The sequence below is a fragment of the Canis aureus genome, chromosome 2 (genome assembly GCF_053574225.1).
Source record: "Canis aureus isolate CA01 chromosome 2, VMU_Caureus_v.1.0, whole genome shotgun sequence".
In the NCBI taxonomy this organism is placed as follows: Eukaryota; Metazoa; Chordata; class Mammalia; order Carnivora; family Canidae; genus Canis; species Canis aureus.
In genome coordinates, this window is record NC_135612.1 from 14,258,412 (window position 1) to 14,279,482 (window position 21,071).

The window sequence follows — 21,071 nt, forward strand, 5'->3', positions numbered from 1 at the left end:
ATTGTTCAGGGGTCAACTGTATTCATCTGGAGGAAAAATACCCTACATATCAAAATGCTACATCTTTTTCAGAGATCACAAAAGGATATTTATTTTCTATTTATAGGCTGTATAGTTTGAATCTGCCTATTATCGATCCTTTTATAGCTCATCTATAAAGTTACAGAGAACTTATGATTCACAGATATATTTATAAAACAAAATATTATTTACAAATCTTACAGAAGATTTCTATATGTGAGGATAGGATAGGACATGACATTTTTTATTTCCAGATTTGGAGGAACATATTTAGAACCAGAAATTAAGCCCATATTACTCACTGTTGCCACTGGGTCATGAAAGAAAAACGCTTCTGTAACTGGCCCTGCAAATGAGGGTCACTGTTTTGCCTGCAGGAAGCACTTTGGTTTCTTCCATGTCTTAAATTCTGGACATGCGTTAAGACCTGACTGGTCATTGGAGGATTAGCACCTGATATAATAGGCTAGGATGTACCATCAAGTGATGGTACATTTCCTGTACCTGGTAAACAGCTACTGCCATAAAAGGACTTATAAAAAGCCCAACCCTGGCTTTTTAATAGTCTGAAAAATGAGTGACAAGGGTTGTATTACCTCATATTACCCATATTCCATCAGAAAAAGAAATGTGATACTATGTAGCAAAGGGCTCTGTAAGCACACCCTTAATGATAGGTACTTAATTCACTTACTATTTTTACCATACCAAGGGAAAGAGTCCAGGTGGCCCCCCTACAATGTTCAGTATTAGGTTTGAAGCCGTAATTCAATCCTAGGCCACTAAGAAGATTACTGTGCTTAGAGACAAGATTCCAATTTTGACAAACAGCTTTTCACACTCTGAATTCATAATGTGATCATCCTGGTTCTGATTCTACTTATTCTTATATTCTACTATTTGCTGCTGAGTTTTAGATGATAAACACCCAGAGTACTACACCACAGCGTGGGCACCAGGCAACCAGAATACTGCTAGCCATAAATAACTGGTATGTGAAAGCAGGGTGGACCAACTGAACGTCAGCCCTGTCCGGGAACTCAGCAGTAGGGACTCTGAGGAACAACACCCTCTATCTCTTCTAACATTTACATGAAGCACTTAGTTCTAAATACATCACAAAATTCTCAAAAACAAAGCAAAAACAAACTTCTATTTGAAGATTTTATATAGGACATTCAAAGTACTTTGGCTTACTGAATAAGAGACTTCACATCTCTCATGGCTGGGCAGCAACTGTGTGTCTTCTTTGAGAGTGTTTGCTTTGACCAGAGAGAAACTGAGCCAAGATCTGTTTGGTTTCAATGTGCAGTACATGGGGATGAAAGAGTGCACTAGTGGTGAGCACCGGGTGTTGTATGAAGTGTTGAATACGTTTCTTATTTCTAAATTAAGCATGTAAATTGATCCCATTTTGGAGGCATTTTTGAAATGTAAAAAGTCTGCTATATATTTGGAAAAATCAAATAGTTGAGATTTAAGCATTTCAATGTATTTAAATTTTACTTCAAAAAGGTAAGAATAACAACCAAATAGGGGAGGTGGAGAGTGTGTTGAGGTATCAGTGAAACAAGAATACAAGAACAGAGGAATAGAAGAATGATGATAATACTGAAGTTGGGTGATGAGAGTTTATTATGCTACTCTGTTTAGTTTGCATATATTACAACTTTTCCATGATAAAGTCTGCTACATCAAAATAGGAATTACCAACCCTCCATATTTATTAGATCTTACTTTTTACCTTTTCTTTATTGTGGTTACCGCAGATTATTTTCACCCTTCTCAAAATGCATATTCCAAACCTAGAACCTTCAGGTACTAATCAGTTCAGAGGACTGGATGAAATGTGTTCTATAGATCCTGACGATATTCCCTCCATCATAATAAACACATGTACTTTTGAACTGCTCAGATTTATATGATTTTTAAAGATTAGTAATAAATGTGCCCATGTTGGAAAAATTAATCCTCTTTGGTATTGCAGCACAGTTATTCTAAAAAATATTTTTTAAATATACACAACATTTTTCATTGCTATATAGTTTTATCTGAAAGGACTCCGAATTACTTTAAAGTCTCCAGTGGCATAAAAATCAGAGTCACACTTAAAAGGTTCATTAGAAAGAGTCACATAAATACTCCCATTGTCCACTGTCACTTTATGAATCCTTTGCTTTACTCCTTTGGAGCACCACTTGGGTTTTGCTGATGGATCTCTAGGGTTGATAGACTGATACAGTCCTTCTCCTGTTGCCAAAGTAATTTTGTATTTATGCCAGGGACAAACTATACATGGTCGTCCATCAAAATCCTGGGGAAGGAAATAAATAAATGATTTAATAGCCTGACATTTCCAACATTCACAATAAATCTCCAACTGAGCATAAGATCTACTGCAGAAAAAACAGGTTAAAGAACAGGCCACCCTCTCTTCTTTCCCTTCCATTTACAAATTATTCTGCATAATGCAAAACCTAATCTCAGCAGTCATCAAGTCCCTTTTGCATTTGATTAGAAACCTAGTATATTAGAACCCTATCTGATATACTCTAGTATATCAGAACTCTATGAGCTCAAGCAACTCTACCATGTGACTGAATCTATGATGTTATCTATTAGATGTTAAAATGTCATTTCCTTGACAGAAATGGGGCAAGGGCATTATGTGCTTCTAAAGGAATTTTCACTAGCTGCTGGAAGAATAGTAAGCTTCAAATATAAATTTGAGAGGTTACTAAAGGCCTGAGTGTGTATATGTTGACTGAAGAGCAATTTGTGATCCAAAGTAGTCAATTCTCAACTTTTTAACTGTCTTGAATCAGTGCTTCTCAAATTTTAAAGAGCATGGGAATCACCTGGATCTTGTCTAAATGCAGATCCTGTTTAAAAAAAATTCAGTAGTCCTTAAAAAAAAAAAAAAAAAATTCAGTAGTCTTAGGATAGGGTGCAAGATTCTGTAGCTCCAAGAAGCTCCCAAGTGACACCAAGGTTGCTGGTTTATGGAACAAACTTTAAGTAGCAAAGTCTTACAGGTCTTGTTATGGTCCAAAACAGAAGGATTTTATTTCACATTATCACTACCAGATGCTTACATTTGTTTCTCTATACAAGGAGTTCAGTAATACTGATATTGTGTCCCCAAAACAGTCAACAAGCATTCATATTTTCATAATTCATAAATTCATGTTCATGATTTAAACACACATATGTCCTTCTAACATAAGAATAGGTGTAGAAGTAAGTAGATATGAAGTATAGAGTGGAATGCCAAGTTTCAGCTTGTATTTTGTACAAGTGGGAGGTGGCGGGAAGGGGAAGGATGGAGAGAGATCAATTTTATGAAGTAGAAAATAAGAAGTTATGCAGCCAGTGAGTTTGGGAATGCAAGAAAGTAAGACATTTTCCCCATTCCTTCCTCAGATAAGCCTTCAGTGTGTGGTTTCCTTTTTAAAATATACATATTTATATTTTTACATTGTACAGGTAATACATACTGAAAAATTCAAACTGTAGAAGTGTATAAAGTGCAAAGTGACTATTACCTTTTATTTAAAAAATGGAATCACACTAGACCCTTCATTCTAGGACTTGCTTTTTTCACTCAGAAATATACTGCTGACATCCCTCCATACCAATACATACAGATCTATCTCATAAGTTAATGAGGCAGTGGTTGCATAGTTTTCCATAGCACAGCTATTCATAGTTTGTTTAAACTGTGTCCTATTGTTAAAACATTTAGGTTGAAAAAAAAATTTAGGTTGCCTTCAATTTCTCATTACAACAAATAATGCCACAGTAAAATTCTCCCATATATATACTTAAACATTTGTGCAATGATATCTGTAGGTAGATATCTCAGAGTATAATTGCTAGGTCCCCTATTTATCTGTGAAATAGTTTTCTTTACATTGTAGGACTATGAATTCCTGGAATATTGGCAATTATACTTAAAGCATTAAAATAACAGTTCAAATGCAGAAATAAATTATTTTTTGCATACAGCATGAAATGAATATAAATAAGAAACATGAATTTATAGAGGATAGATTTAACTTTACATACCTCTATTTCTCCCAAATGTAAAGGTCCTCCTGAGTCTGAAAAGAAATTGAATATTACATCTAGTCACTAAAAAAAAAAAAAAAAAAAAAGCCTGAAATTTTGATAGTTTTGTGGTTAGGAAACAAATACAAGGTTTACAAATGAAAAATAAACTCTTACGGTAACAGCGAATATCCATAGCATGATATTCTTCTTTGTGGTAGAAAATGACTACTTCTCTATCATGGACAACAGCTGTCATTCTTTCAGATTTTTTAATGTCTTCTTCTCTGCCAACATAGACAGGAGAATGTTCCTGCACTTCAGGATATTGTTCAGAGCCATCAAGATCCATGCTAATTGAACTAAAAAAAAAAAAAAAAAAAAAAAGCAATCTTCACAAGTTTGGCTACAACTTACCTTAACCATATTATAAGAAATGTTTAATTCCTTTAAGACTGATGGAGGCTTTTTAAAATAGCTATATAAAAATAAAACATTCACAAATACTGGGTAATAGTCATGATTTTGAAGTAGAGATGCATAAAGTTTGCCAAAATTAGGGAGTAGTCTCCACTTTGAAGCTAGACTCATACTGGATTCATTTCAACAAGTTAGATGGATATTTCAGAAGTCCCAAGACTCAGAGCTTGACGTTTCACTGTTCTTTTACTATCATTTCAATGCTAAACAATACCCAATTATCAGTATTGTTTTCAGCCTTCCCCTAAAGGTAGGATTCTTTGATAATCTGAATAGTCTCAGATCTCTTGGTTGAAGTGACTTACTTGATTTTGCCTGGAGTAGACAGCCAGTCTTAAAAATCAACCAGAAAACTATTCTAGCACAAGGAGATAGGTATGAATGGGCATATTGCATTTTCTTAACTCAAAAATTGATATTACTTTCTTCTGCCTTATTTGGGAATTCAAAGAGATGAATTTCTCATCAATTAATTTATATAAGTATATAAACCTGTATTTCTAAACAAACAAATTTTAGTAGAGAATTTTCAGGCACTCTAAATATATTTTCTCTCAGCACAGATATTCAGGCTACTTTTTTGAAATCAACCCTTTCAAAGGGACCTTTAAGAATATAGTCATCGTCTGTTAATTCTAGGTGAGAAAGACACATCAAGATATATCAGCGTCAGGACTGTCCTTGCAGAAGATTTTCCAGAGGGCCTCCCATATCAGGGTATTTAAGTTTTATTCTATGACTGTTTCTGAATAAAACTAAACTACATATCCTGTTTTGCCAAGAATTGCTATATTTTTTCTTCGTCCACTCCTAACCCCAAATCTTTTTCTTACCCCACCCTCTTTCCATTAGAGTTGTTATCCCAAATTTTCTGGAAACATTCCTGTTTTTCCTCCCTATCTCAGGATAGAGATTGTGGTGGTCTTTGATTTTCACAAAGTGTAAAGAACCACGTATGACATTATCTCAGGGATGACAAAGAACTTTCTTCCCTAGGCAAGAACATATTTTGAATTTTTGCAGGTAATGAAATAAAAATCACAACACACAAACTGAGACCACTCTAGGTACTTTACTTTTTATTTCTTAAATAATTACATTTTCGGATATCTTTGCATGGTTTCTGCCCTCTGCTGGAGAATGGGAATCTTCAACCATCTGGACAACATCCAGCTCCACAAACTGGCATAAAGCAGGCTTACTCCCCGAAGTTGGTGAACAGGAAAGAGGCTGCTTACAGCATTCAGGCATGACATTTTATATGTACCTCGACCATTATCTTGGAGCAAGACTACTTCAACCCCTTTATTATATGAAAGAAATTAAAAGTTCATGGTAACATCTAATCACAATCTACTCTTTTCTTTGGGTCACTGATGGGCAAGTTTCTGTGTAATCTGTTTAGGGAGGAATGAATATATGTCTGAAAAAGCAAGCAAGCACAATTCTCAAGAACTGATTATTGACAATAATCTTTAGCACAGAATTACAATACTTCAAAAGGAAAATTTCAACAGTGGATCTTGAGATTCTCCTTTTGCAAAGTTCTCTTTCCTTGTCAGAGATTATCATTCATTTGATAAATATTTTCTGAACACACATACTGTGTGACCGGCACTGTAGATATTATATTTTAGTTGGTGAGATCAACAACAAACACCAGTTAACAAATACACGAATGAGATAATTGCACACTACTGTAACAGCCATGAAGAAAATAAAGTGGGTAATATGAGAAAGAGGAGGCCATTTTGCAAATAGGTTGAGAAGGTGACTCTGAATAATAATAGTTGAGCTGGAATCTGAAAAATGCAAATGAACTAGATATTTTAAGAGCTGAAGGAAGAGCATTCCAGGCTGAAGGAACAACAAGTATGAAAGCCTGGGGAAAGCAGGGTGGAGGGAGGAGGCTTGGTTAATTTGAGGAACAGATAGGAGACTGGAGCATAGTGAATGAGCTTGGTGAGACAGACAGGAGCCAGGTCCTGCAGCACTGTGTGTGAATTTTATTCTAAGAGCAATGGGAAGCCACTGCAGGGTGTGAAGCTGGGAAGGGTGACATGATCTATTTTTAAAAGAATGCTCTGGCTGTGTGGAGAATAGATTGTATCAAAACAAGAGGAAGCAGAGAAAAAAAAAAAAAAAAGCTATTGCAGTGGTCCATGGGAGAGAATATGGTGGTTTGGACTAGGGTGTTGACTCTGTTGGGGGAGAAAATTAACAACAACAACAATAGCAGTAGCTACAATCACACTATGCTAACTCCATGCCAGGCATTGTTTGGAGACTTTACATTTATTTAAGTCATTTAATCTCCCAGCATATTACTACAAAAAGATATTATTTTAATTGTACAGTGAGTAAATTGGTCCAGAGAGGTTGGGCTCATGGACTAGAATAAAGGAATTACAGAAAAATAAATAAGAGTGGCTCCTAGGTTTTAGTTTTGTGCAACCAGGTAGGTTGTGACTGTGATAGGAAAGCCCAAAAAAGGAATGGTATTTTCAGAAATGGAAAATCAAGAATCAGCTACATTTTGCACATAGTTTGGGGTACCTAAGAGACATACAGATAGTGATATCAAGACTACAGTCAGATATATGAAACTAGAGCTGAGAATCACTAGAGAGAGAAATTTGGGAGTTGTCAAGTTACGGAATTCAATGGAATCACTTGGAGAGGGAATGTAGGCAGGTCTAATACAATTCTTGAGGCACACCAACATTTAGAGGTCAGGTGGAAGAGAAGCAAGACCAGTAGAGTGTCCAATCTATTGCTAATTGAATGAAATTCATTCACTGCCCAGTTCCCTATCCTACATTCTCCTCAAATGGTAAGTGGTAAGCCAGCAAAAAAGGGCAGGAAATGAGGTAAGGTCCATTTGAATGCTGGCCACCTCTTTTATGTATTACAAAATGAATAATACATGAACAAAATGTGGGCTTCCTAGGAAACTGTACCCAAAAATAGGTTCTTTCATGAAGAGTTGGACCTACACTATACCCCTTTCTCCTTGTAATTTCATTTATTCCCTTAACCTCCCACTCTCCTAGAAATCAAATACTGGTTAACATCCAAGTAATGTTTTATATCCAGAATTATTATTATTACTCTTTTCCCAGAATGTTTAAATTTTGCCTCCTATCAGACCCTTAAATACTCTTTTGGTCAAAAATAGAAAGGGAAAGGTGAGAAAAATAAAATCTAAGAAATATTTCAATATTGTTCATTGAAACTGGCTCAAGGGTCAACTCTGTATAGGTCTGATCCAGTATTTTTCTTTTTTAAAGATTTTATTTGTTTTATAGAGAGATAGAAAACAGGAGTGGTGGGGAGAGGGGGAGAAAGAGAGAGAGAATCTCAAGCAGACTCCCCGCTGAGCATGGAGTCTGATGTGGGGCTCAATATCAGGACCCTGAGATTATGACATGAGCTGAAATCAAAAGTCAGACGCTTAACCAACTGAGCCAACCAGGTACCCCTGATCCAGTCCTTGAATCAAAATAATAATTTATATATATCACTGTATAACATTTAAGAGCCATTATTTGACTTTCAAAATTAAGCACACAGCCTTAAAAATGGCATATATGTTCATTTTCAATCCAAAACAACTCTTCTGTCATAATGTCTCAACACATGTTTATGTTGACACAAGCCTTCCAAAACAAAATGTAACAACCATTCTAAAGGTTGTGGCAAGGCTAGGTTTTACTCAACATTTTCAATTTCAGTTCCATTTTAACAATTTCATTATTTTATGTATTTTACCAGATTGAAAAACTAGAGAAAGTTCCAGATAATTTGAGAAGTATCCAACTCTGCTTTATATAAGATAAAGAATTACACATAGGGGATCCCTGGGTGGCGCAGCGGTTTAGCACCTGCCTTTGGCCCAGGGCGTGATCCTGGAGACCCGGGATCGAATCCCACGTCGGGCTCCTGGTGCATGGAGCCTGCTTCTCCCTCTGCCTATGTCTCTGCCTCTCTCTCTGTGTGACTATCATAAATAAATAAAAATTAAAAAAAAAAAAGAATTACACATAGAAAAGGAAAAGGAGAAAAAAAAAAAAAAAGGAAGTGAATCAAAGTGATGGTCCATGTTAGTTGTAGAGACCCAGATGGTGTTAAATATTAGGAAGGTCGCCATGGAATGCTCATGATATTAAACAGAACACAACTGCCTATAATTTAAGGTGTTTAACAAAATTATAAATCACATGTCAACCTCAAATATTCTAATTTTAGAAAGATGACCCTTCCAAATCCACATCCTCTTCACATACAGTAATATTGTCATATTCATAGGATATTGTACAGAATGATGTACCTTTCCTTGGTAACCGGAAAGTGCCATTTTGATTTCATTCAGGTCTTAGTTTAACATTTAACATACAAACACATATAGGCAACTTCTTTAAGAAGGGCACTTGGGGGCAGCCTGGGTGGCTCAGCGGTTTAGCACTGCCTTCAGCCCAGGGCATGATCCTGAAGACCCGGGATCAGGTCCCATGTCAGGCTCCCTGCGTGGGGCCTGCTTCTCCCTCTGCCTGTGTCTCTGCCTCTCTCTCTGTGTTTCTTGTAGATAAGTAAATTACATTTAAAAAAAAAAAAAAAAAGGAGGGCACTTGGATCTTGATGAATGGTCATAAATTATAAACCCCATCCCCCGCCCCCAGAGGGAAAATTTGTTACAGGGCAGCACCAAGAGTCTCCCAGCCTTCTGATGGCTCCTCTAAATACTTATTTAACCTTGTATGACTGTTTGGAAGTCTAGGAATGTTGGGAGGAAAAGAGCATGGGTCATTTAAAAAGTAAGTTTGTAAAACAGAAGTTATGATTTAGAATTAAAAATCTCTAGGTGAATGTGTTAGGAGTGAGCTTTAGAAAGAAGGAATTTATAGGCTACTATTTTGAGAAGGGTAATTCTGAGCCATAAGGAAGAAAGATACTAGATATTACGTAAATCGAGGTGTCGTAAGTGGAATGTGTGTGTGTGCATGTGTGTTGGTGGGGAGAGGCAGGAAGGAACTTTGAATTCAAAGTATAAAGGAAAGCATTACAGGAATCAGGCTTAGGAAATTACAGAGATGTCAAATTTGTACTCTGAAGTTTACACTGTTAACTGTTACTCCAACTAACCTAGTTACTTTTTAAATAATGGAAAAAAGAACATATGCTATTTTGAAAAACTATTTCACAATAAGGAAGTCAAACTGAGACAAAAAAAAACGTGATTTCATTCGAATGAATAAACAAAGAAACAAAAAGTAGAATCTGACCTATAAATACAGAGAACTGATGGTTGCCAGAGGGAAGGGGGTAGGGGGAAATAGCAAATCAGAAAGAGGAGTGGGAGGAAAGGCTTCCAGTTAAGGCATGAGTAAGTCATGAGAATAAAAGGCACAGCACAGGGAATACAGTCAGTAATACTGTGATAGTGTTATATGGTAACAGATGGTAGCTACACTTGTGTTGAGCATAGCATATCATATAGAGAAGGTGAATCACTATGTTGTACATCTGAAACTAGTGTAATATTGTGTGGCAACTATACTCCAAAAAGTCAAACAATATTTCACAATAAAAAGCAAAAATACAGTATTTTTAAGAAAAGCCAATGAGGGCCATGCCATGATTTTCTGGATTAGCTATGCTATAGCTGACAGAAGGCTGGATTACTACAACTCTCAGTTATCTTGTTTTGCTTGGTATTGGCAAGTACCCAAAGCATACACATTGCTCAGGTGGTATTATTTACTTCCACAGTATCCAGCGTGCAGGCTTTATCAGATTTTGTGACAGGACAGACAGAGGGGCAGTAAGATAAAAAAAAAAACTAAGAACAGATGAACCAAACTAGGCTGAAGAAAAAATACAGAACTTGCAACACATATAACCAACAAAGGATTAGGATTCAGAATACATGAAGAACTTCTATAAACCAGTAAGAAAGTGCAAAAAAATATAGAAAAATGGGCAAAGACACAAACATTTCATAGATGAAGTCTGCATGGTCAGTGAGCACATGTAAAGATGCTCAACCTCATCGATCAATAGGAAAAAAATAAAAGAAAGGTAAAGGATAGTGATAAATGGGATACGATTTTCTATCCAATCAATTGGCAAAAATTACACCAGGTTGGTGAGGATATGGAAAAACTGATGGTAATGACATCAGTTAGCAATAGCACAATTTGGCATTATTTAGTAAACTTGAACATATCTGTGACCCATTAATCCCCCTTTCAGTATATTTCAGAGAAACATGCACAGGTACACCAGGAAACAAGCACAAGACAGGAAAAAAACTCTTACTTTATATTTCTGTACCAAATGATCCAAAAACCAAGAAAAGGGATAAAGTGGCACTTTCTATCCTCAGAAAATGTGCCTGTGAATACAGATCACGAATGGACTGTTTGAGAATTTTGTTCGGCTTATTTAAACACTCAGTACTAGAAGAGGAATTAAAGGAATATTTACTTTTCTTTTTCCAGGCAAAAAATTAGAAATGAAATAGTAGTATCAAGACATTAACAAAATACATGAGATGTAGAGTAGCATCAAACGTTAATTAAGTTCTCTGACTTCCAAATAAATGTGAATGAAATACAATGCTTCCTCAAGTTTCAGTCTCTTGAAACATAGAGTTTTAGGCGGGTTTGCACCCCAACCAAGGAAAACTGCAGTGAACTTTGCAGGACCTGATAAGAAATGTGCAGAGAACTCTGGCCTCAACGATAAAGGTTTCAGAGAACTAATATTACAGTCTTGCATTTTGCTTAGGAAAGTATTATCGTATCTCTCAAATAATGGTCATATTTACTTACGATATCTGGTAATATTTATAATTAACACCCACATTATTCTCATTATTCTTAACTAAATATTGTGACTATCACGGTCCATTCAGACAATCACAAGAGTCCATGTGTTCACCTTAATTACTATGACTTTGATGCACTATTCATATGCTCCGACACATTTCTTCTATTTTAAGTAGACTTTAAGATAGCAGGATCTTAACTAAACAAAAAGAAAGTGAAAAATTAACTGGTCTATGCAGTTTGGGGGCCAGATGAAAAGTTACTTCTGAAAAATTTGGTCATTTTGTTCCACTTTCTTCTTATCTGTGTTTTTGGCTGGTACCTCAAATAGGTTTCTAAGGGCACTAACACCATATAAAATTACCAATAGGCTATATGGATCATCAGTCTCTATCAGATGATCTCTATCATTTCCAGCATAGGTTGACTTTAAAAATCTAGTAAGTTTCCCTGAGATAATGTAGACAAAAGAGACATGAAATTAAAGGAACTTACTTGTTACTCCTCTGGAGCTCTGACAGAGGTGCTTTTACTAAGTCTGGGGACTTGATCTGCACGTTATCAGAATGCAGGACTCCAGGGTGACACCCTTGCTTTTCGGTTCAGAGAAGAGAAATGCCTTAGATAGCAGCTTGGTTCTCTCTTTGGAGGCAGAATAATAAAGCCAGTTATCCCTCCGTGAGTGCCAACTTCTTTGACTGCAAACCTGAGTTCATTAATCCTCACGAAACCTCTAAGGGGGAAATAGTGTGTCTATTTTCCAGATAAGGACACTGACAGTAAAGGATCCTCTTTAACCTTAGGAAAGGTTTCCTAAGACCACAAAGTAGCAGTCAAGATTCAAACTTCTACCTTCTGAGTCTAAACTCAGTGAACACTGGTAATATAAATCTTAACATTGCATCTAACAGCATCCACGAGTTTATAACACGTGGCCTGCAAGTAAACGGTCCTAAAAGGCACAAAACCTTTCAGCAAAATAGAGATCTGTGCATGTATGTATATATGTATAAATGCGTGTATGTGTATCACCAAACATGGTTCTGAATTTTTCTTTTTTTTTAAATTTAGGAATGTTAATGTTCAAGAGTTGCGTCAACAGAGGTTTAAAACTGGACAGTTCCCTAATCATTTAATGAAGTCGCCTGGCTGCTCTGGGATCCGCTACCATCGTCCTTGCCAGAGAGATCCTCCATCACCACGTGAGCTCATCCGGGTTTGAACCCCGGCTCTGTGTGATATGGGGCACGTCGCTGAATCTCGCTGTGCTGCAGTTTGCACAGCTGTATGAAAGGCCTGCCACGTAAGGTTGTGCTGAGAAGTGAATGCTTCACTCTCAAGTGCTTCGGAGCGGGTCCCGCCCGCGGGAAGCGCTCCAATCATGTTGGCTGTCCTCGCTAAGGTCTTTCCAGCTCTGACAGGCACCAACGCCCGAGTTCAAGCTGTATTTAACATTTTAGTCAAGACGGACAGGCGCTCAGGAACCAGTCCCGGAGCGGGTTCAGCGTGCACAGATGCTGGGGCTGCAGAAACCCCGGGGCGGGTTCAGCGTGCACGGACGTCGGGGCTGCACAAACCCCGGGGCAGATTTAGGGTGCACGGACGCCGGGGCTGCACAAACCCCGGGGCAGGTTCAGCGTGAACGGACTCCGCGGCTGCACAAACCCCGGGGCAGGTTCAGCGTGCACGGACGCCGGGGCTGCACAAACCCCGGGGCGGGTTCAGCGTGCACGGACGTCGGGGCTGCACAAACCCCGGGGCAGGTTCAGCGTGAACGGACTCCGCGGCTGCACAAACCCCGGGGCAGGTTCAGCGTGCACGGACGTCGGGGCTGCACAAACCCCGGGGCAGGTTCATCGTGCACGGACGTCGGGGCTGCACAAACCCCGGGGCGGGTTCAGCGTGCACAGACGCCGGGGCTGCACAAACCCCGGGGCAGGTTCAGCGTGCACGGACGCCGGGGCTGCACAAACCCCGGAGCGGGTTCAGCGTGCACGGACGCCGGGGCTGCACAAACCCCGGAGCGGGTTCAGCGTGCACGGACGCCGGGGCTGCAGAAACCCGGGCCGGTTCAGCGTGCACAGACGCCGGGGCTGCACCAACCCCGGGGCGAGCTCAGCGTGCAGACGCCGGGGAAGCTAGTGGAAAACGCCCCGCCTGCCCCATCCGGGGGGCGGGCCCCGCGTGGGCCTGGACGCTAACGGGAACAAGCTCGGCGGGCCTCGCCGTGACTGCGCGGAAGCCCGGCCGGAGGCTAACGGCTAACGAACGCGAGCCCTTGCGGAGAAGGGCCGCCAGCAAGGCCAACAACACCCCCGCCTCGGGCCGCGCCGCCGCCGGAAGCCCAGGCTCCGGCCCGCCGCCCAGCCGGAAGCAGCGCCTCTCGCGAGCCCCGCCCAAGCCGCGGCGAGAACGCAACTCACCTTCCCGGAGCTCCTCGCTCCGCCTCCGCAGGCCCGGCCGGCCGCCCAGGCCGCGTGACGCTACTGCGCAGGCCCGGGCTGCGGCCGCGGCGCGGGGCCGGGGGGCGGGGCGAAGTCGCCCACGTGACCCGCGGTCCCCGCCCCACGTGACGCCCGCGCCCCGCAGGGACCTCGGGGCTGACGGTCGTGGAAGTGTTTGCAAATGTAGGTGGCTTCTGTTTGCTTCTGGGTGTTGATCGATCTCGCTGCGTTTATCCACGTTTTATTTTATTTGCTTATTTAAACAGTCGCTCCCCCCCAGCGCGGGGCTGGAGACCGAGAGTCGCGGGCTCTTTCTAGTGTGCCAGCCCGGCGCACATTTTTTTTTTTTTTTTTTAAGATTTTATTCATTTATTCAGGAGAGACAGAGACACAGGCAGAGGCAGAAGCAGGCTCCATGCAGGGAGCCCCTGGTGGGACTCGATCAGCCGCCGAGCCACCCAGGCGCCTCCCACACCTTTCAAGTGCTCCCGCTCTCAGGAATTGACCTAATAAAAATATTTACAGAAATTCCTCAGGGTGCAAACAATCCGTGCATAAGGATGCTGATTGCAGGGAACGAATAAGAATAGCTGAAGTCCTCAGCAAGAAGGGAATGAATGATGGTCCAATAAAATACAGTGTAGACACGTGAATTATTTTGTAGCCGTTTACTCACGACCAGATTCCATGAAAGCGGTGAGTGTGTGAAAGGAAGGCACGCAATACACAATTCTTCAGTGAAAGTAAACATGATCTCTCAAGATACAAATAGATACGTCTGTACATGAGCTTTTTATTAAAAAAAAAGTATTTTTAAAAACTTAATGGTGCTTGCATTGGAGTTGGTGGTTGGTTATCACTTTACTATTTTGACAGTTGCAACTTTTTCCTCCTTATACTTTCTGAGTTAAAAAAACAAACAAAAACCTCCCCACTTCCTCCTTGTGTTCAAGGCTGCAAGCTAGTTGAGTCCAGAATGTTGTTGTTTTTTAAGATTTTCTAGAGGCAGAGACACAGACAGAGGGAGAAGCCCGACGTGGGACTCGATCCCAGGTCTCCAGGGTCACGTCCTGGGCTGAAGGCGGCGCTAAACTGCTGAGCCACCCGGGCTGCTCATGTCCAGAGTGTTTTTTAAAGTGTCCCTGGCTGTGTTCTGACGTTGTACTTGGTAATTCCAGCTATGCCTTAGAATCACCTGGGAGTTTTAGGTAGTCATGATGCCCAGACCAGTGACACCTGGGGGACGGAGGGCAAGAGGGGTCAGTTTTTCTGACTTCCCAAGTGACTCCAATGTGAACTCAAGGTTGAAAACCACAAGGTGTATTTAATATCCTGAGTACTGATCTCAGATCCTAGAGTGGTCCAGTGGGTCTCAGGCCGTTGAAACCCAGGGGCCTTGTTCATTTATCTCAGCGTGCTATGCAAATACCATTTTTCCTATGAGCCTCAACAAATAAGAGTTTTAGAAACCTAGAATGATGGATCTGCCTCCAATGCTTGTTTCTTTTGATTTTTGTTCGGTTCAGTATACTTTTAGGGTGATAATATTTTATGCGATAATTTCCCTTTTGACCATTTATTTCACTGATCCAAACAAAAACTAACCATCTAGTTTTGATGAACTGCTTTACCAAAGTGATAAAATGTATTTGAATTTATTACAATTTATATTAATCAGTTAGCCATCTAAATTATTTTAAGGCACACAGAGGGTATTAGCAGTCTTTAGCTTGTGTCGTGGAAGGACTAAATAAAGTTTGCGGTTTCTTTTTTTTTTTTTTTTTTTAAGATTTTATTTATTCGTGAGAGACAGAGAGAGAGAGGCAGAGACACAGGCAGAGGGAGAAGCAGGCTCCATGCAGGGAGCCTGACACAGGACGTGATACTGGGACCCCAGGATCACGCTCTGGGCTGAAGGCAGGTGCCAAACCGCTGAGCCACTCAGGGATCCCAAGTTTGCTGTTTCTAATGAAAAGTCCTTCTTGCCTTGACATAATCTGAACATTAAAATAAGACACAACTTAGATTCATTGACCTTAAATCTGATTTCTAATAAACTGAAGACCTCAGTTACGCATCCATATATACAAAGGAGGGAGAGAGAGAAATGGAAACTTTCTTTTATCTCTACCTAGAGTATCAGTGGAATTAATCATGTAATAATATGGAATGCCTGGAAAACTACTGGGAATGGGGGGACACTTTCTATCTTCTCTCTCCTTGGAACCAATCTACATCTTCCTCTAGAACCTTACTCCAGTTGTTCTTTTGTCTTTTCTTTCCTACTGTTGACACCTAGTGGTAGCCCTGGTGTGCATTTTCTTACCTACTGTGGAAAATAACTTTTCTTCTGTGAACTTGCTCTTCAATGCCTTTGTCTAAAAATAGTTTTAAATATCCCTTCTCACCTTTGTGAGCCTCTCTCCTGTGCTCTGAGCATCAGGCTGTTTCTAGGCAGGTGTTTTTGGAACCAAGCCCTTCCTCTTAGAGAAGTTCAAAACCTGCCTTCAATTCTAAATAATCTGTTTTGTGAGCTAATGAAGATGTTGGTGTGCTGATAGTTTCACTACAGTGAGGTTTGAAGAGTATCAACCACTCTGGATTTCCTATTCTTTTAAACAAGAAAAGGGCGATCACATTGCCCTTATTAGGCTATTGGGATTCAGATAATGAGAAAGTGAGGGTGGCTTTAAATACAGACTATCTTCTTATGACTCCTATCTGAAAGTCTCCACAGTATTCATTTGTTGTGGATTACCCGTGTGACATTCTTACTTGGACACCATGAGAGAAACAGTAGTGTTCACCAGACATCCCTACTATCCCACATTTCCCACCCCATTTACAATTGGTGAGGCTATGTGACTACTTTTGGCCAATGGGCAGTGAGTGAATATGCAGTGTGTCACTCTTAGATTGAAGCATAGAAGAGCTCCTATTCCACCTCCCTGGTCTCCCTCTCTCTTTTTTATTTTTTTATTTTTGGTCATGACCACAGACATCCTAGATTGTGGACCTCTACTAGCCTGGGTCCCTGAGTGACCATGTGGAACAGAGACCACCCACCAACCCCCAGTCACTACCTTCCAGGAGGCCATGAAAGATACGTAACTGAAGTGAGAAATAAACAGTTCTTGTGTTAAGCCAGCAAAGTTCTAAGGTTGTTTATGATTATACTAAAGCATAACTTAACCTGATATCTTTTTGCTATCTTCAGTTTTATGTGTTCAAGATTGAAATATTAATTTTCTGGGATCCCTGGGTGGCTCAGCGGTTTGGCGCCTGCCTTTGGCCCAGGGCACGATCCTGGAGACCGGGATCGAATCCCACGTTGGGCTCCCAGTGCGTGGAGCCTGCTTCTCCCTCTGCCTATGTCTCTGCCTCTCTCTCTCTCTCTGTGACTATCATAAATAAATTTTTAAAAAAAAGGTAAAAAAAATATTAATTTTCTCCTGTAAACCTGTACTTCCTTTGTTCCCTCTATAAGTGACAGCCCTGTTCATCTACATGCTTAAGGTAGAAACCTAGATGCCGTACTCACATCTCCCCTTTTCTCACTCCTCCAGTGTGGAAAAGAATTGGCATAGCTGACCTAAGACTGCTATCCTTGGAAAGCTCTGCTTGTAAGGCTGGCTCCTGGCTGGTGTCTGCGAATTTGGCTGGCAAATAGTTCTCTATATTGATAAAAGATTTTCCCTAAATAATAAGGATGTCTCACTGTGACTAAACTGTCCATACATAAGTAAAATCTTAAAAAAAAAAAAAAAAGGCAGCCTGGGTGGCTCAGCAGTTTAGCTCTGCCTTCAGCCCAGGGCATGATCCTGGAGACCTGCGATCGAGTCCCGTGTTGGGCTCCCTGCATGGAGTCTGCATTTCCCTCTGCCTGTGTCTCTGCTTCTCTCTTTCTCTCTCTCTCTCTGTGTCTCTCATGAATAAATAAATAAAATCTTTTTAAAAAATAAACTGTTCATACAAACAACATGGTTGATGCTGACCATGACCTGCTTTCCTTCTGGGAGTCTGGAACTTTGGTACATGCTAGGCAGAGCTGCCTACATGGCCAGACCCCAATAAAACCTTTTGGGTGATGAATCTTTAACGAGCTTCCCTGGGCAAAACTGTTGCATGCTCCTTTTCTGTATTTTTATTACTGGCAAAAGAATCAGCTTTGTGTTACGCCTCCAGAGAGGGAGAGAACATAAGGAAGCCTGCACCTGAATTCCTCCATTTTTCCCCGTGTCCTTTTTCTCTTATAATCTAGCTGTGTATTCTTATAATCTCATTATAATAATTTTAGCATGAGAAGAACTATCTGATGAATTCCATGAGTCATTCTAGTGAATTCCCAAACATAATACGGTCCTAGGGGCCCTCATGGTATCCCCCCCATATTTCATCCAGGACTGGGCCATGTCAGTTCTACATCCTAAAATATATGTCAAATGATGGTGCTGCTTTTCTTTATGTGTTGTCACCGCTCTGGAAGATGCCATCATCTTTTATTTGTATTGGACTTTAGAGGACCCAATAAAAAAAAAAAAAAAAAAAAAAAACTTTTTCCCCCCTGCCTGAGTTTGGAACCAACTGAAAGAGATAGTAAGAGACCGAAGTGTAAACTTTATTTAATAACAAAAATCTGGATTGGAGTAGCTTAAATGTGCAGCCAAATGGATTTGCTAACATCTCCAGAATTAAATGTATATGCCCAAATTGCTGCCCTCTACCTTAGTGCTGTCCCATCTTGAGAGGATGAACCAGATTTTTTTTAATAAACTAGATTATACTCTCTTTAGACAGACAGTTTTGTAGAAAGGAGAAAGGAGTGGCTGAGCATACAAAACAAGAGAGTAAAGGTCAGAGATTTTAAGATTTCTTGCTCACTCACTTTGAATTTTATCTTCCAAATGGAACTCCCCATCCTGGGCGGTAAGCAAATAATACACATGCTGGCTGTTAAGTAGGCAGTGGAGAAGAGAGTGTGATCAGTGAACACCAGGTTGTCTGTAGTGAGCCTCAAGCAAAACACTGGCCATTAGTACTAAGCCAGGCTAAGTAAATAGGCACAGAGCTACGTGGGCCCAGCAAAGAGCCTTAGGTGAGAGGGGGAGGGTCGTAGGGTGCAGGTTGCTGCTCCTTGACCTTAAAGCATGTTGAGAACATAGTCATTCTACCACATTCGGTCTCAGCAAAGGTAGGAAGGCCAAAAAGACGTCAGAAAGCAGACATAGCATTTTCTCATGTGCTTGTTGGCCACGTGTGTCTTCTTTGGTGATATTTCTGTTTATGAATGCTCTGCACCACTTGCCATCAGGGAAATACAAATCCAAGCCACAATGAGATACCACCTCACACCGGTGAGAATGGCAAAAATTAACAAGACAGGAAACAGATGTTGGAGAGGATGTGGAGAAAGGGGAACCCTCTTGCGCTGTTGGTGGGAATGTGAACTGGTGCAGCCACTCTGGAAAACTGTGTGGAGGTTCCTCAAAGAGTTAAAAATAGAACGGCCCTATGACCCAGCAATTGCACTGCTGGAGATTTACCCCAAAGATACAGATGCAGTGAAACGCCGAGACACCTGCACCCCGATGTTTCTAGCAGCAATGTCCACAATAACCAAACTGTGGAAGGAGCCTTGGTGTCCATCGAAAGATGAATGGATAAAGAAGGTGTGGTCTATGTATACAACGGAGTATTACTCAGCCATCAGAAAGGACGAATACCCACCATTTGCTTCAACATGGATGGAACTGTGGAGGGTATTATGCTGAGTGAAATAAGTCAATTGGAGAAGGACAATCATCATATGGTTTCACTCATACTAAGAATATAAGAAATAGTGAAAGGGATTATAAGGGAAAGGAGGGGAACTGAGTGGGAAAAATTTGAGAGCGAGACAAAACATGAGAGACTCCTAACTCTGGGAAACAAATAAAAGGTTGCAGAAGGGGAGGTGGGTGGAGGGTTGACTGGGTGATGGGCACTGAGGAGGGCACTTGATGGGATGAGCACTGGGTGTTATATGTTGGCAAGTCGAACTTAAATAAAAACAAATTAAAAGAAAAGAAAGACATAGCTAAGGCCAGGATTAAATTACAGGAAAAAAATGCCTTTGGGTACATACGTAGAATAATGTTTACTGCAGTTAGAGATAGTGAAGTTAATGAAACATAAGCTCAGGTCCCCTCACATGTTTGAGCCCTTTCCAAGGTCCTGAGCAACTCTAGTAATGTATTCCCACAGTCATCTTTTATATCCTTTTAATATAATCTGGAAGCACACAAAATTATAGAAAAGTAGTACAGAGAACTCTACCCCAACAGCCATTTAAAAGTATGTTGCCAATCTGATGCCACATCAGCCCCTAAAGCTCTAGTATATAAATTTCCTGCAAATAAGAACATTCTACATAACCACAATTCAGCTGTCAAAATCAGGAAGTTAACATTGACATTTAATCTTCAAATCCAGTTCAGAATGATTTAGTTGTCATATCTGTTTGGCTTCCTTGTCTGGGACAGTTTCTCAGGCTTTCACTAACGTGACATTCACATTTTTAAAGGTCATAGGCCATGTATTTTATAGAATGTCCCCCAACTGCACTTTGTCTGACATGTCCTTAGGGGATTCAGATTATGAATCTTTGGCAGGAATTTCACGTAGATTGGATTCTGAGCCCTGGCAGGGCTGTACTTCTATTCCCTTCTCACTCAACTTGAACCAAACTCACTACACTACCATGTGGCCATCCACCCCACTGGCTGTCACTCCTCTCTAAGCCACTGTATGTTCCCCCAACCCCATAGCCAGCATAGGTGTCCACCCTGCTCTGTCTTCCCTACTGGTTTAGGACTGAATTGTTTGTGAAGAAAGGAGAAGAGAGAACGGAATAGTTGTCATAAATTTTGTAAAAAATGTACAAAAGTAGGATGATCTAACTTCGGGGATGAAGGCCATTGTCTCTTTTCCTTCCATCGCACAGGCATTTTTGGGATTTGGCTAGGAGGCAGTTTGAGTTGGAAATGCATTTAGTTTGTGTTTGATGGGATATATTTATATGGTTGGCAGTCAGTTGTGGTGCATAGTAAAGGTTTTGCTGGCCTTCCCAGTGTAAAAACGGCCTCTAAAAATAATCCCAGTGTTAGCTCTTCTTATAAGCTCGCGTGCAGGCCAGTGTTCTACCAAAATGTAACGGCTGTGGTGTCTGCAGCAGGGAATATGAAAGTCTTGGAAGAGAAATAAGATT

At 40.5% G+C, this 21,071-nt stretch overlaps 1 protein-coding gene and 1 long non-coding RNA gene across 3 annotated transcripts; one reads left to right on the plus strand and one right to left on the minus strand.

Moving 5' to 3' along the window:
- Positions 1–1,156: 1,156 nt before the first annotated feature.
- On the plus strand, positions 1,157–5,897 carry LOC144293241 (uncharacterized). Its single transcript, XR_013360646.1, has 2 exons — positions 1,157–2,728; positions 5,191–5,897. It is a non-coding gene; the product is annotated as an uncharacterized LOC144293241 (long non-coding RNA).
- RFESD (Rieske Fe-S domain containing) lies at positions 1,461–13,908 on the minus strand. Of its 2 annotated transcripts, XM_077864300.1 has the most exons (5): positions 13,805–13,850; positions 11,877–12,023; positions 4,249–4,433; positions 4,090–4,124; positions 1,461–2,335 (listed from the first exon to the last, which is right to left on the minus strand). In XM_077864300.1, the coding sequence occupies exons 3-5, from the start codon at positions 4,421–4,423 to the stop codon at positions 2,069–2,071; spliced, it is 477 nt and encodes a 158-aa protein (XP_077720426.1). In that variant the 5' UTR covers positions 4,424–4,433; positions 11,877–12,023; positions 13,805–13,850; the 3' UTR covers positions 1,461–2,068. The 2 variants fall into 2 exon arrangements, with proteins under 2 accessions (XP_077720426.1, XP_077720422.1); XM_077864296.1 differs by lacking the exon at positions 11,877–12,023 and having other exon boundaries at positions 1,639–2,335; positions 13,805–13,908.
- Positions 13,909–21,071: the final 7,163 nt, after the last annotated feature.

Excerpts from the sequence above, each read along its gene's own strand:
- RFESD (XM_077864300.1), bottom strand. The coding sequence starts at position 4,423 with ATGGATCTTGATGGCTCTGAACAATATCCTGAAGTGCAGGAACATTCT. Across the intron at positions 4,125-4,248 it reads TATGGATATTCGCTGTTACC|ACTCAGGAGGACCTTTACAT; the intron begins GTAAGAGTTTAT and ends ATTTCTTTTCAG. Across the intron at positions 2,336-4,089 it reads TACATTTGGGAGAAATAGAG|GATTTTGATGGACGACCATG; the intron begins GTATGTAAAGTT and ends TTCCTTCCCCAG.